The sequence below is a fragment of the Lycorma delicatula genome, chromosome 3 (genome assembly GCF_047948215.1).
Source record: "Lycorma delicatula isolate Av1 chromosome 3, ASM4794821v1, whole genome shotgun sequence".
Taxonomy (NCBI): Eukaryota; Metazoa; Arthropoda; class Insecta; order Hemiptera; family Fulgoridae; genus Lycorma; species Lycorma delicatula.
The window spans coordinates 132,048,305-132,063,197 of NC_134457.1; the positions used below are offsets into that span (position 1 = coordinate 132,048,305).

General features: G+C 27.9%; 1 protein-coding gene across 1 annotated transcript in view; it reads left to right on the plus strand.

The window, feature by feature from the left end:
* The window catches only part of LOC142322004 (uncharacterized), a 783,616-nt gene that overhangs the window by 575,863 nt on the left and 192,860 nt on the right, over window positions 1–14,893 (plus strand). Inside the window, exon 4 of the mRNA XM_075360579.1 lies at window positions 13,411–13,453. Within this exon, the coding sequence (XP_075216694.1) occupies window positions 13,411–13,453 (43 nt within the window). The remainder of the gene's footprint in view (window positions 1–13,410; window positions 13,454–14,893) is intronic.

Below are 14,893 nucleotides of genomic sequence, written 5' to 3' on the forward strand. Positions count from 1 at the left end.
CATTGATGTCTGTAAGTTATTTACTTTCCCTTTACGCTTCACGGATATTTAATTTATGAATTAATCGTTTAAAATTAAAAAATAAATTGTTAATAATATTAACAGAAATAACGGTTTTATTAAAAAATAATTAAAGTAAACTAATTATTGAATTATATTACACGATTTAATTTAATGATCAATATTCATTGTGTGTGTTTTTTGTTGAAAATATTTTTTATCAACTATTGTTAATTGCTCAGAAGAAGCTTAGAGGATACAGAATGTTCACTAGTAAACTAAACATGCGGGCTTAAAGTCACCAAACATTAATCGTTCGATATGTTTTATTTTGACTAAATTTACGTTTTTTGTGTTCGTAGCAATGTAAAAGGATAATTTATTCTATTCTTACAGTAATGAAACTGGATCCGTACGGTCTGGAATTTAAAATATCAAGTTGTCTGCTAACTTGCAAATTTAACTGTCAGTGTTGGAACTATAAGAGTTATGTCTGACATAAGACATAACTTTAACTTAAAAATGGCATAATAATTATGCTCAAGAACAAGAATCAACATGTCTGATATGATAACGAAATTAAGCAGTCAAATAATTTACTTCTACATTATTCAGTGAACTTAACTTATTATTTCGCATAAGTTGTCCACATTTACCGAAATGATGACATTTAACCCGACAAATGACATCTCTTTTCACTGCAGGAACTGATTGTAGATTTAAATATCTTTATTTTCAGCGAAAGGAATTTCTAATTTGTGCTAATAAAGAATGAGAAATTTTATGTAAGGGAAAATTTAAGTAACGTTATTTATCTTTAATAGAGCTTAAATGCGCAGTTTATATTATTTGGGAATAATATTAAAGTGGTAAAAACGATGTAGATTTCAATTTATTATTAAAATGTTCCATCTAATTATTGAAAATTAAAATAAATATTCTTTTTGTTAATTCTCACTACAGTTCAATTTATGCTTCTGTAAAAAGGTTCTGACAATTCTAAACGTATTTTCAATAATAAGTTTATACATATTTGTTGTAATAGAATCCCTTTTATTAATAACATTTTTATTCCTGTTTCATTGTCTTTAATAGGTGATTAAGGTGTTACCGAACAAATAGATTTTCACTTACTGATCATTTATTTATCTTTCAAGATTTTTATGTTTCAATTGGATTGATATAGATTATATTTGAGTTGGAAATATAAGATTACGTCCAAAAACTGTTTACTAAAGGTTTTACTGAACTTTTAAAACTACATTGTCACTATTTTAATTCTTGAATAAACATCACCAGTAGAGATTGAGGGGGAAATATATAAGAAAATAAGCAAATTAGTTAAATAAATAAATGATAAAGGTAGCAGTAACAATAAATATCAATGAAATAAAATAATTTTTTATGTATTACTTAAATAAATAAGTCTTCTCACTATAAAACGTATTTTTAGCAGTGTGCTTGAAAGTAAGACTAAAAATAAAATAACTGTTATCATTTTAAACTGTTTCAATAGAAATCGCGAACATATATATATATATGTATATATATATATATATATATATATATATATATAGGAGTGTATCACGAGGTTTTCCTGAAACTTTCAAAACGTATTCTACTCGTGAAAATAAAGGAAATAGTTCATTTAAACATATATCCTAAAACTCTTCTTTTGCAAGCTACAACTAGTGAAAGATTTCAGTCGGATTTCAGCTACCCTGGTGAAATGAGGTCGTACTGAAATTTTTAGGACGTTAAGGAGCAGTATTAATGATTTCTTATGTTTTTTGACCTGAAAGTCGAATAAAATAGGTTCCAGAACCGTATCTGCAGTAGTTTTTGAGAAATCTTTAGGATATTAAATAAAAATTTTGTAAACTGTTTTTGAGAGTTATCCTGTTTTTCACTTTATTTTAATAATGGTTTAACGTAGTTCTTTATTTGTAACTAAATAGCTGTATCTTTTTTATTAGGTGAGTAAGTGCCCTAATGCTATAATTAACAACGGGAACAAAATTATTATTCCATGAGGGACATCCATTTATAATGCTCTAGATGTATAGCGCTGGCGTTACTATGGTGATGACAGGATGAAGGTACTGTGTTGTAATTATAACACCTACATACAGTGCACGTAGTACCTACATACAATTTCTACCAGAGAAATCATAATTGCTTAATCTGTAATTTCTATTCGTTCCAAGAATTGAATATTAAAAAATAGAAACATGATTAAAAAAGTAATTTTTTATGTAGTTTGATAATTATTATGTTTTTTTAATAATTTTATAAAAAAATTGATGGAAAGTAAGAATGGATTAACATTTTCTAACAATATTAATTAATAATAAAATGGAGAAAATATATTTAAATGTTTATATATATCAAACATTTAAAAAATTGACCAATTTGAAAGGTTTAATAATTTAAAATTCGGCTGATCTCTTTAAGCAACTATAATGAATAATACTTTAAAATTTGAAACAACCTATTGTTATGAGTTTCGTACTTATATTCAATAAAAAATAAATCTTTGAAGTCAGAACAATAATAATAAGCTTTTTTGAGATTTACCGAAAAATGAAGTGTTAGAAATTTTTTTAAAGCAATCAATAATGGTAAAAACGAATAAACTGTATATTAAGAAAATCTGTTTATTCTCAAACTGGATTGTGTATAACATTTAATCTGATAACAGTCAGATAAGCTTACATAAAATATATTAAATAGATATAAAACTTCAGGTTCCTATAGGCTACTTCTAACTTATTACTTTTAAATATATATAATTATTTCTTATTTATCCTTACTAGTCTTTCATTCATTTCACAAACCCCGCTCTGTGCGATTACGCTTGTGCGTGTGTTTGAATATGTAAGGAAAAAAGTATTAAACCGAGTTTTCTTTTGTGTTTTCTGTATAGGGTAACATTATTTTTAATTTTTTATTAGCATTTAAATTAATTTCATAAATAGAGGTGCGTATAATACTTGTAATTACGGAAAATAGTTATTGTTTCGGTATTGATTGTTATTAGTCTAAAATAAAAATTACTGATTGATTTGTTTGTGTAAGAAAATAATGAAGGTACAGTGTCGGGATAAATTTAGTTGAAATAAAAACAATAAAAACCTGGTAAATTAATTCTAAGAAGAGGCTGTATTTATCAAAGACTATGGAAGATACATTTAATAAGGAGATAGAGATAAAAAAAGATAGTTGCGGTGCTAAATAAATTAAGACCTTAACATTGAATGCTGAAATAAATAAATGTGTTATTACCTGTAAAGGTAAATTTAATTATATTTTCATGAGAATAATTGTACTTAATTTACAATATTGTCTGATTGTTTTTTTTTTTTTTTATATGTTATTATATTATTTTAGCTTACGTCTGTGTAAAAAATAGTGCAATTTACGTATACGTAGTAATTAAATGTTAACTAATAGAGAATAACCTTTCTTGGTATAATTTACTCAGTTATTTTAAGAATTCAACGTAAAAGCTCCAACAAATTATTTAACTTTGAATTAAATTACGAGTATAAAAAAACAAGCAACGACATTTACTTTTCCCGGTATGGTTTAGCTAACCGGGAAAATAACCTTCTTGTTACATTTATTTACCTTTCAAAGAAATTTATTCCTATTCAAAGAAAAATAATAAAAAAATTTTTTTATTGCTTTATTACATGAAATTTTCTCAGATACAGCCCTGTGGTATTGATACTCTTGTCATAATTAATACGTTTATAAAACGTCTCAAGTAAAACATTTTGATTCTGTAAATAAAAACTACCTTTTAAGAAACATTTTAAAATTTACTTTCTGATCTAGTGATAAAATTAAAAAACTATTTCAACACTAATATCATCAATAAATAAAGAAAATAAAAAATAAACAAATTTATGTCGATAGATTAAAACAATAAAACAATTTTTAATTTATAAAACTGATATTATTTAAGAAGGATGAAGTGTTATCCCTTAACTTTTACTAAGGACTGAAAACTATTCTTGCACTGATAAAGTGTAATTTATATAAAAAGCTGTCCATGTTTTAGTGAACATTCGAAAATTTATAAAAAAAATTAAATTTAGCAAATCCATCAATTATAAAAAAATTGAAAATTTTTACAATTTTTTTTTTAGTTAATCATACTCACTTTTTCGAATATCCTGGATTAGCGCTATTTTGGGCTATGCGTAATCAACATTCAAGTACCAAAAGTATAACTGAAAAATACATTTTTAAGAGTCATTTTTTATAAAAAATGAAGCTTATTATGTTATTTTACTTGATGCTTAATAAGATTATTAAATTTAATCAACTTATCTTAACATAAATTTTGTTTGACATATATTGTTCATAAGGATATAAATCAAGGAGGGTTTGCTTTCAAAAAATTATAACATTATTATTTTTAAGATTTTGTTATTTCATGACGTTCGATAATGATTATTATGATGATAATTGCAATAAACTATTAATTATTAACGAATAATTCAATAAATCTAGCGTAAATAATGTATGTAAATTTAAATAACATTAGTTGGAAGTAAATTTGTTTTGTTATAAATAGTTAATATGAAGTAATAATTCTGAGTAATATTTATTTTATAGCGAATTTTTATTTACAGTTGCGATAAAATTTTATTACAAATATTGGACTTTATTAATGTGAAAATTTTAAGTGTTCAGTATAAACATACAAAATGGAAAATAAATTATTTTGCAAAAACTAAGTACGATAATCTGAGATTATTTTAATCACTTAAAGGTGCTGTGAGGAAATTATTTTTCTATTTTTCATTTCTTTCCTTCAGAAGTGAAGGAAAGAAGTGTTAATGAAACACCGAGTCGCCATTCATCACTGATGAAATTTATAGCCTATTATTAGTCATTGAAAGAATATAAACCATATATATATATATATAATCATAAAAGAAAACTTTTAATGGCAGAAAGGAAAAAAGTAATTTTTTATATTATTTCTTAATTAAATAAGATTTTAGAACTTTATTAATTTACCAGGGTAGCGGAGAGTTCACTTTATTTGAATGCAAATTTATTTTTTTGTTTATTTACGTTTTATGAGCAGTATGTATACATATGTATGATTAAGATTAGATCTTTCTGCACAATTCAATTTATTTCTTTGCTTCTGATATTGATTTCTTCCGTTATAATACAGAAAGGGAAAGCAGTATATCTCTTAAAAGAGGAGAAACCAATTTGGCAGCGAAGTTGAACTAAACTAATGTGATGAACTGTTGCTTCTGCCTCTATTGGCTTATCTTGTTATTGTTGACTCGATTACACTAAAAAAAAAAGAAATAAAAATTCTTATAAAACGTTGATTAAATCTTCTAAAATATTTTCTTTTACTACTAATCTTTCCTTTTTGTAGACTATCTTTATACTTAAGTAATAAACGTAAAAAATTTATTATATTTTTAAAGATTAAATATTGAAGATCGAATATTTAAAGATACTAGAATATTAAAGATTGTTAAAAAAATTATTATTTTTCTTAAGTAAAAAAAATAATAAAATTTTCATAAAATTATTGGTAAACCTTTGTTAACAATCCTTTAAAAAATATTAGCTGATTTATTAATTCATATTTTAATTTCGCTCGACCTGATTTGTATTTTGACATATATATATATAGATTAGCATCTCCGTCGCGGCTTCGCCCACAGTATACAGTTACTTGCATTTCCCGTCGCGGTCAGGGAATGTTTATCCTGTTATGCTTCGCTTCTCTCGCCCTTTAAGTCTACCCCGGCGGCTCTGTCCCTTGGATCCTCTGTGTTCATTAAAATCATGCTTGTAAAATGCTAAATAAAAATTATTAAAAAAAAAAAAAAAAATCAATATGTTGTAATTTCTTCATAGCTACAGTTTGGTCAGTAGGATCCAAACTTTGATAAATCTGAAGAATGCGGGTTTCAAAATAATCGACTTCCATTTGAAAGATATTATTTACAGCGGTTACCCGTACGAAGGACGGGTAAAAATATTTTTTGCCCGGGTTCATAGAGTTATCCGATATTCTGATTTCACAGGGGAAGTTATCCGCCTTGTGACGATCCTGGTCGGCACACCACCCACTTCTAGGAGGTGATCGTACTTCGTCTTTCTTTTTTTACTTTCTTAGTCCAGTAACCGGAGGGAGATGCAGCCAGTCGCGTTGCACATACTGTAGTAGTACAGTAACCGTGGAAATGGCTTTATTGATTGAGACGCCGCGCCGTACTCCGTCGCACCCCTTAAAAAATCTAAATTCAAAAAACCTCGAAAATTGCTTTTAGGTATTTATATGAATAGTATTTGCAAACTCAAATCTAGTGAATATCTCGTCAACACAGTCGGAATTGAGGGAAATGTGCAACCATTGTTCAAAGTTTTTTTTTACCCTTTGAAGGTCGAATTTCGAAAAATCTACAAATTGGTTCTTAGATATTTACATGGAGATTACACAGAAAAATCCAAGTTGATATCTTTATTTGTTATCAAGAAATTAAAAAAAACAATAGTAAATCTCTTTGTTACTCCATTTTATCCTTTAATCTCGGAAAGATTTTTCTTAGTGTACATTTGCAACGTAAGAAGAACATGTATAGAAATTTTAATCTATTTATCTTCAGTAGTTTTTTCTAGCTTTGATGAATCAGTCAGTCCGGACAGGTTGCTTTATTGGTACAGATATATAAAGCGACTTGTGAAAATAAAAAAAATTAATAATTAATAAAATAAAATATTAATATTGTTAATGTTAATATAAAAATAAAAAATGATTAATTAAAATTAATTATTAAATATATATATATATATATATATTAATAATAGTTAGATATATATATATATATCTAAAGTATTAATTTTATATGTATATATATTATAATAATTATGTATATTAATGTCTAATAAATTATATAAAGCAACGTAGATACAGATTCACGATTAATATTGAAAAAAAAAAAAAAATTATCTTATGTTTTCAATCTGTTAAAATACATAGGTGATAAAAGCTAATTTCTACATCAGTTGTTAAGACAACGAAGTAATTTTACAATCTAGTTAAACCCAATTTCAAAGTTTTTCGATATAATCATACTTTGTGTAGAAAAATGTTTCAATACTACTGATTATGAAGGAAACATGTAATCCCTTTGTAAAAGAGTAAATTATGTATTTCCTGTTAGTTACCATACAGCCGTAAAATATCTGATGAAAGTTATATTTATTGAAACAAAAGTATACCCTAAATTAGTTACAGTCCTTTTGCTTCCTCTTAATGTAATAACGAAACTACAGCTAATTATTTTTTTCTTATTTTTAATAAATTACTGTTGATATATCACTGTAAATAAAATTAATAAATTCTGTGTCTTTCTGACTCCAGTAAACAATTATTTATTCAGTAGTCATCGACCTAGAACTATAATTTTACTTATTTAAGAAAAAATTACCTGTTAGTCTATCGCACTAGGCTATATCGCAGAATTGATATCCCTTATGTACAATAAAAATCCTACGTTGAGATTTGAATTTAGAGTTTAAAAACGATTTCTATCACTGAGAAATTAAAACAAGACGACTTTGTTTTAGTTGTCAAGTAATTTACAAGGATTTTTTTTCAATTTAAAACGAGATCTCTAGGAATCAAGAAAGGTGAATAAATAGTCTTACTACCGCTATCTCGATCATGTTTTTTTAAAAAATATCTTGAAATTTTTTTTAGATATATTATTTAGTTTTTAACAATAATGTTAAGTGTTTCAACCGTGTAAACATACTCCACTAACAATTGCATATACTTGGATAATAAAATTAAAATTTTACATTTTTTTATTTACTCAGCCTATTTTCTTATCAAAATAAAAATATGTACAAAAATATTCTTGATTAATTTTTTAAACCACTAAAATATAAATTAGCATATTTTCAAAGCTCTTTTTAAAAAGACTGAAGTAGTTCGTGGATGATCAAATTCCGGTTGACTTATTTGGGTTTAGGGAGCAACATACTGCTGTGGAGCTAGCGAACAGGATTGTTAACGTTATAAATCCTGCTCTAGACGAGAAAAAGTACTCTTCAGCGGTTTGCCTCGATGTTAGTCAGGCTTTTGACAAGTTTTCGCATGTAGGATTACTCTATAAACTGAAAAAGGTTTTACCGCATGTTTTCTAAGTAGGGCTGAAATCTTACCTAGAATACAGGTGTTTTCAGGTTAAACATGGAGAGGGTTTGACCGATTTTTTCCTTATACAATCAGGGGTACTTCAAGGAAGCGTTCTCGGACCAATCTTGTATGCTATTTTTACGGCTGACTTGCCAATTACGGAAGATTCCACAGTTGCAACGCTTGCCGACGATACCGCAATTCTTGCTGTCTTTTCTATCTTCAGTGTTCCGATTCCGAGATCTCAGGACTGTAAATATTTATTCATCTTGACCGATGACTTACTTGAGCGAAACATATCAAATCTAAACGGAAACAATTGGATCTCAAGTTTAAAATCATGTACTGGCTGATAGGACAAAGATATCGGCTTGAACGCTCTTTGTCTCAACGCTACCATACAAGAACATTGCGAAAATGCTAACATACCCTGGTATATAAGCAATAGTCTCATGTATAATGATCTTAAGTCACAAAACGTTTGGCAGGAAATCTCTCTAATCAGCCTACGGTATAAAAATCGTTTGGATCGGCACCAGAATTATTTGGCGGTCTATTTATTGGATAACACGATCAGTGATTTTTCAAGGTTACTAAGGAACAATACTCTTCTTGTTTTGCGTTATCGTTTCAATTAGCTGACTTTATGGTTTGGCTGTACGGCGTGCTCTTCTATTTCATTTCGTTGTTATCGTTAAGTCACCAGCCGCTGGGTTTGTGACAACTTTAATGTTACTTCAAATAGATCTTATTTACTAATTGTTCAATTATCTTGCTGAACAGATTGCTGTGTCGTTATAATAAAAAAATTCAATCCTATGCTAAAGTTAATGTATAACAAAAACATTAAAATTGTCTAAAACTTCTCAACTGGAATAAGCGGTTGATTTTTTTTGTTACATTTAGAAATTTTCCTCATGGTCATGAATTAAAATTATTTTCATTCTTATAAATATAAAGCTGGTCTTGAAAAGATGATTAAAAAATCTAACTCGATGGGTTTAATCAATTAAAAATTATTTAGCTTTATAGAGATTCTACTTTTTAAGAATGGGAATGAATTAACCCCTAATTTTTAGAAACGTTTGAATATATTCCGTCCTAATAAAATGTAATTATTAAAAAAAGAGGAAAACCATATCGATGGCTTGAAAACTTGTTAGAAAAATATATAAAAATCAAATATTTTTAGGAATACGGATGGTTTTACGATTGTTTTTGTTTCAAACCTTTTAGATGTTTTCGATGATGGCTTTTATGAGTTACAAAAAAAAAAATATTGGCAGGAGTAAATTTTTCATTAAGTACAACCCTTCCAATCATTTATGATTAGTTATTTTCGAAAACTAAGTAAAATTAATTCCCTTAACATATAAACTATACAATGTTCCATTTCATATTTATAAAATCAAATAGTTCATACACAGGCCTGAAGGACATACACACAAATAGATAAATTCATTCTCTCTTTTTTATATATTAACTTGCTTTTTGTTGGAAATCTATCCATAAAAACTTATTTAAGTCATCAAAAAAGTTATTATTTTTTTAGAAATAATCATTTACAACTTAAAATGTTGAGTATAAAAAATTTTACTTACAGAAGCCCATTTTCGCGAGAATATACGTTTAAAAGTTGTCTATTTGTAAACAAAGTAACTGGTTTAATATTGAACCCTATTAACATACATAATGGATTTGTCTGATATGCTAATCGTTTGAACTTGTTTACTCCTTAAAGACAAGGCATTAACCTATTATAAAATAATCTGTAAATCTCATTGACATGAAATGCTAACTCATTTAGTTTGTCAGTTTTTTATTAATTTTTATCTTACATTTAAAAACGAAATAATAATTTGCAATTTAAAAATTAAATAAAACAAAAGTACGTGTATTTATAATCTCTTTTCCGCTAAATTATATTAACTGAAAAAAATAATTTTGGAGAAATGATTTTAAAACAAGGACCCAAAATTACATCCTCCATTGCATGAATCAGTTCTTTGGAAACGTTGAACGATTCTGGGATTAATCAGTGCTAAAATTATGTCATTTTTTTAATGAAATATGCTAAATATTTCTGGTATACAAATAATCGTAAAAGAACAGTTTTATCGACCGACCACTGTATCCCAATCTAAACCAACATACTCGCTTGGCTTTTATTTTTCTTCAGATAATCTAACAATCTATGTGATGAAACTAAAAGGTATTTTTTAAATACACTTATTACTTTTTAATGTAATGCATAGAAGTTTATAAAGCAAACTTTCTGACTGAAACTTTTGATTAAAAATTTTATATCCTGATGATAAAATGCTGTATTTGATCTATACGCTGTTATAAGAGTGGTGCCTGTATAAGAGGGCCCTTTGAATTTTGCATTCACTCTTTAACTATCTCATTTAAAATTCTGTGTGAACTACAGTAGTTCGTTTGATAATATACAACAAACAGTTATTCTAAGCTTTGACAATTATTACTGAAAACACTGTTTTCAATTTAAACTGTACAAATGAAAACGTATATTTTCAACATATTATTACTTTGAACACGCTCACTCACTATAACGAAACGAAAATAATTTCTTTTGCTAGGGGTATTTACAAATAATCAAATGGGACCATCAGATTAAGATAACACCGCGTGGAAAAGCAAAGAGAAGTTTATCGAGTAAGCTACCGGGTAATTGTTGCTTACGTTCTCCTCTTTACTTCTCTTGAGCGGATAGCAGAAACAAAGAGCCAAAATATTTTATCTTCATTATCTTTCGTAAACTTTCGAAAATAAACGAGACTATATCTGATAATACTCGAAAGTGCACGAAGAATGATGCATTTTTATTCCGTCGCTCTGTAAAGAATGAATCGATAATATGCTCGCCCAGATATTCTATGAGATTTTCTCTTTTGTTGTCCTAGGTCCTGTAAGCGGAGCAACTTTTTTTCATTTCATTTCATTTTCCTAATGTGTACGTTACAATCTATGCAACTAGTGAACAATAAGCAACCCCTCCCACGTCCCAGTGAGATGAGGATGATATGTGTAACATGTAAATGAGGTGTTGTCTTGCACAGAGTCAGGTCGACCATTCCTGAGTCGTGTGGTTAATTGATCCCCAACCAATAAAGTAAATCGGTATCCATCTAGTATTTAAATCTGTAACTTATAAAAGAAACTTATTTACTAGGATTTGAACCTCAGAACTTTCGACTTCGAAAATCAGCTGTTAAACAACTGATTTACGACGACGAACCCCTGGACCAGCACGGTGGGCTATAACTTTTTCCACTAATAAATATTTAATATTGTGGTTAAATTTACACTATCTTGATATTTATTTATCAGTTATTATCATTCATTGAGCGTATTGATACAGAATTATCCTAGAAATATATCTAATGAATGCGTTCATCAACAAGGTTTCTCAGTTTCTTATTACATAAAATAAAATTCTCATTATATATCTTAATAATAATAATACAACTCTACTTCCACAATAAAATTTACAATCAGAAATATGAATAAATAAAAATTTCATCACTTTTACAGTTTGAATACTTTTCTGTAATAATACATTTTGTTAACAATCTATTGATAATAAAAACTCTTTTTTGTACAAAATCAGCTTATTTAGGAATTGTCAATTATAATTATTTAAATTTACACAACTTTTTTAACGTATATTAAAATAAGATAAAAATATTCTTTAGATACAAGTAAAATTCTTTTGAAGTACACAACCTGAGACATAGTTAATGTTATTCAGTGTTCATTTAATCATTCTTCCTGTAAAACTTATTGCATTATAAATCACTAAATATATTTGACGTTCGTTTCTATCGTAGGCAACCCTTGATCGTGTAATTCCTCCATAAATTCTTTTCACAATCTATCTCGTCCAATAACGTGAGCGCTACTCCAACATTATCTCAGTCTATTTATCTTCTTCTCACATGTACTCCGGTCTATTTCAGTTTTCTCTTGGTAATCTCGCACATATATCGAGCAATCCGGTCTAATTTCTAATCATAACACCTGATGATTAGAAACCTGATTCTAATATTAGAAACCTGATTCTAATATCTTCCTCTCCATTTCTTTAACTGTTCTTTTAAATTACCGCCCTCTGATCCAAAATTCCCGTTTCGAAGGCATAGCAGGTTGAAATAATTTTCCGTACAAATTCGTTTTCAGTTTTGTGTTCACATTTGACCAGAAAAATTGTTCATTTTTTGCCAGTTTCGTCCAACCTAGAATAAATTTCTTTGTAATTTGTAGATATTGGCTCTCAGTGCTATCGTTGTGGCAAAAATAGGTGACTTCCTCTATTTTATTTTTTTTGGAAGCTACCCATTTTCATATCTACTGGTGGTAGTTCAACGAGATGAATTTATATGTGCTCGGATTTTTTTTTGTAGCTTTACACTCGTCTATTAGCTTCTTCAACATTTTCATCCGCATAGCCCATATGATTCAACCACTGTCCATTCATTTTAATACCCTTGTTGATTCTATTGAGAATTTCTTAAACAATCAAGAAAATGTTTTGCATCTCCTTGCATCACTCCCTCGCTTATTTTTATTTCACATGAATTCCCTTGCACTATAAAAAAGGAAATTTATTTTATAGAAATGCTACTTTTTTAGCTATTCCTATAAATTGCATTTATAATGTTAAAGAGTGTCACGCCCACGTTCATCTTTCCTAAAATGCAATAATTGTTTCTTTCTTATTAAATAAGGAAGCAATAATATCTATATTAATTGTTACTTATTATTATAAATCAACAAAAAGTTTATTATTTAATTTATGATTACTATTTTATATATTCAGTGATATAATATAAATTATAAATATAATATTGCAGAAATAACGTACGCGTGAAATGTTACAGCCAAAAAACACGGATTGTGATACGTATAATATTCTACTCAAATGTGCATATTACCGCAGAATTCTAAACTTAAATATATTAATACAGTTAAAATCCTTTAAACTGTAACATACTTATGTAAATTTAAATTATGTAATTTTATATACTTGAATTTAACCACGTGAGTTGATATTACAATTTTAAGTTAGTTATTATGTTAATTTATGTCAAGTAAATTAATTCCTTAGATCATATGAGTAGTAACGATATTACTTAAATAGCTAAGTTTCCATGTATGATTGTTCTTATTATTATTTTTATTTAATTTTTTTACAGCATTGGTTGGACACTGGGAAAAAGGTTGTCAAGCAACTAAAAGGTGAGTTTAAGTTACATTTTATCATGTAATAGCTTTTATGTGACTGCTGATTTTTGTGTGTATATATATATATATATGATTTTTTTAAAAACTAATTAGCTATTATTTAATTTAACGTAAATATCATGCTTCTTACGAAAAAAACTCATCATCATATATGGACTAAATTCAGAGAATTTTTCATATTGTTTATAAAAACAATATGAAATTAACTCTAAAGTTGGTGTAATGTAGTCCACATGCTTTTTATGTGTGTGTGTGCGGGCGCGCGCAGTCATAAATGATGAGGTTTAATAGAGTTATAAAAGCTTAATTAAAAATTTAAAAAATCTTTATAATAAATTTCATATTGTTTAAAAAATCTTTATAATAAATTTCATATTGTTTAAAAAATCTTTATAATAAATTTCTTACTATGAGGAAGTGTAGCTTTAGTTGTAATTATTTTTTTCTGAATCTGTTATCAATGTATAATACGGATTTCTAGAAGCTTCCTGAAAAAAAAGTGTCTCGACAAAACTACTTCGAGTAAAACATTAGTACTAGAAGTCAGTCCTTTAAAGCGTAAATATTTTGTCTCTTTTTTCCTGTTTAGCCTCCGGTAACTACCGTTAAGATAATTCTTCAGAGGATGAATGAGGATGATATGTATGAGTGTAAGTGAAGTGTAGTCTTGTACATTCTCAGTTCGACCATTCCTGAGATGTGTGGTTAATTGAAATATTTTGTCTATTGAAATTATTAAACAGTAAGCAGTTGTATATAATATTCCCTTTAGCGTATTGATTCTTACACGTTTAATATTCAGACCAAAATTTCTAGTTTTATACAATGTATGGAAAAAAGGATTCGCCTTTTTTCCACAAATTAGTTTATTTTATCAATAACACATTTGTTTCGTAAACATGTGACAACATTTATATTTTATTAAATTATTACAAAGGCAGAATTAATCTTGTTCATCCTGACCCCTTAGGGGAAGATACCCACCATGTGACAGTTGCGGTCGCCACGCCACCCCTTCCGAACCTAGCCCTTATGGGCTTTACCGGTGGTCATCTTCAAAACGTCGGCAAAAGGCATCTCTCAGCCTTGTTCTTGATTCAGTCAGGATGCCACCGATGGGAATATCACGTGTGATATTCCCATCGGTGTACTACTATTCCTAAAAAAAATCTTGTTGTTCAGGGATAAGTTATAAATTATTTATTAGTTTTTTGAATTTTTATTGACGTTGACTGCTATGGACATTAGTCACAAAAAAAAGTTTATCCATATATTAAAACTAAACACGGTGTTAATTTACTTCATCGATCACTTAAAAAAGTAAGTTTTTATGAATCCGCACGTTTATCCGTTGGAAATCTTTCCTTACCTCTTCGATCTCCAAGAAGCCATTCCCCGAGATATTCCACCCGTTACCGTCTTTTCCAGGACCAC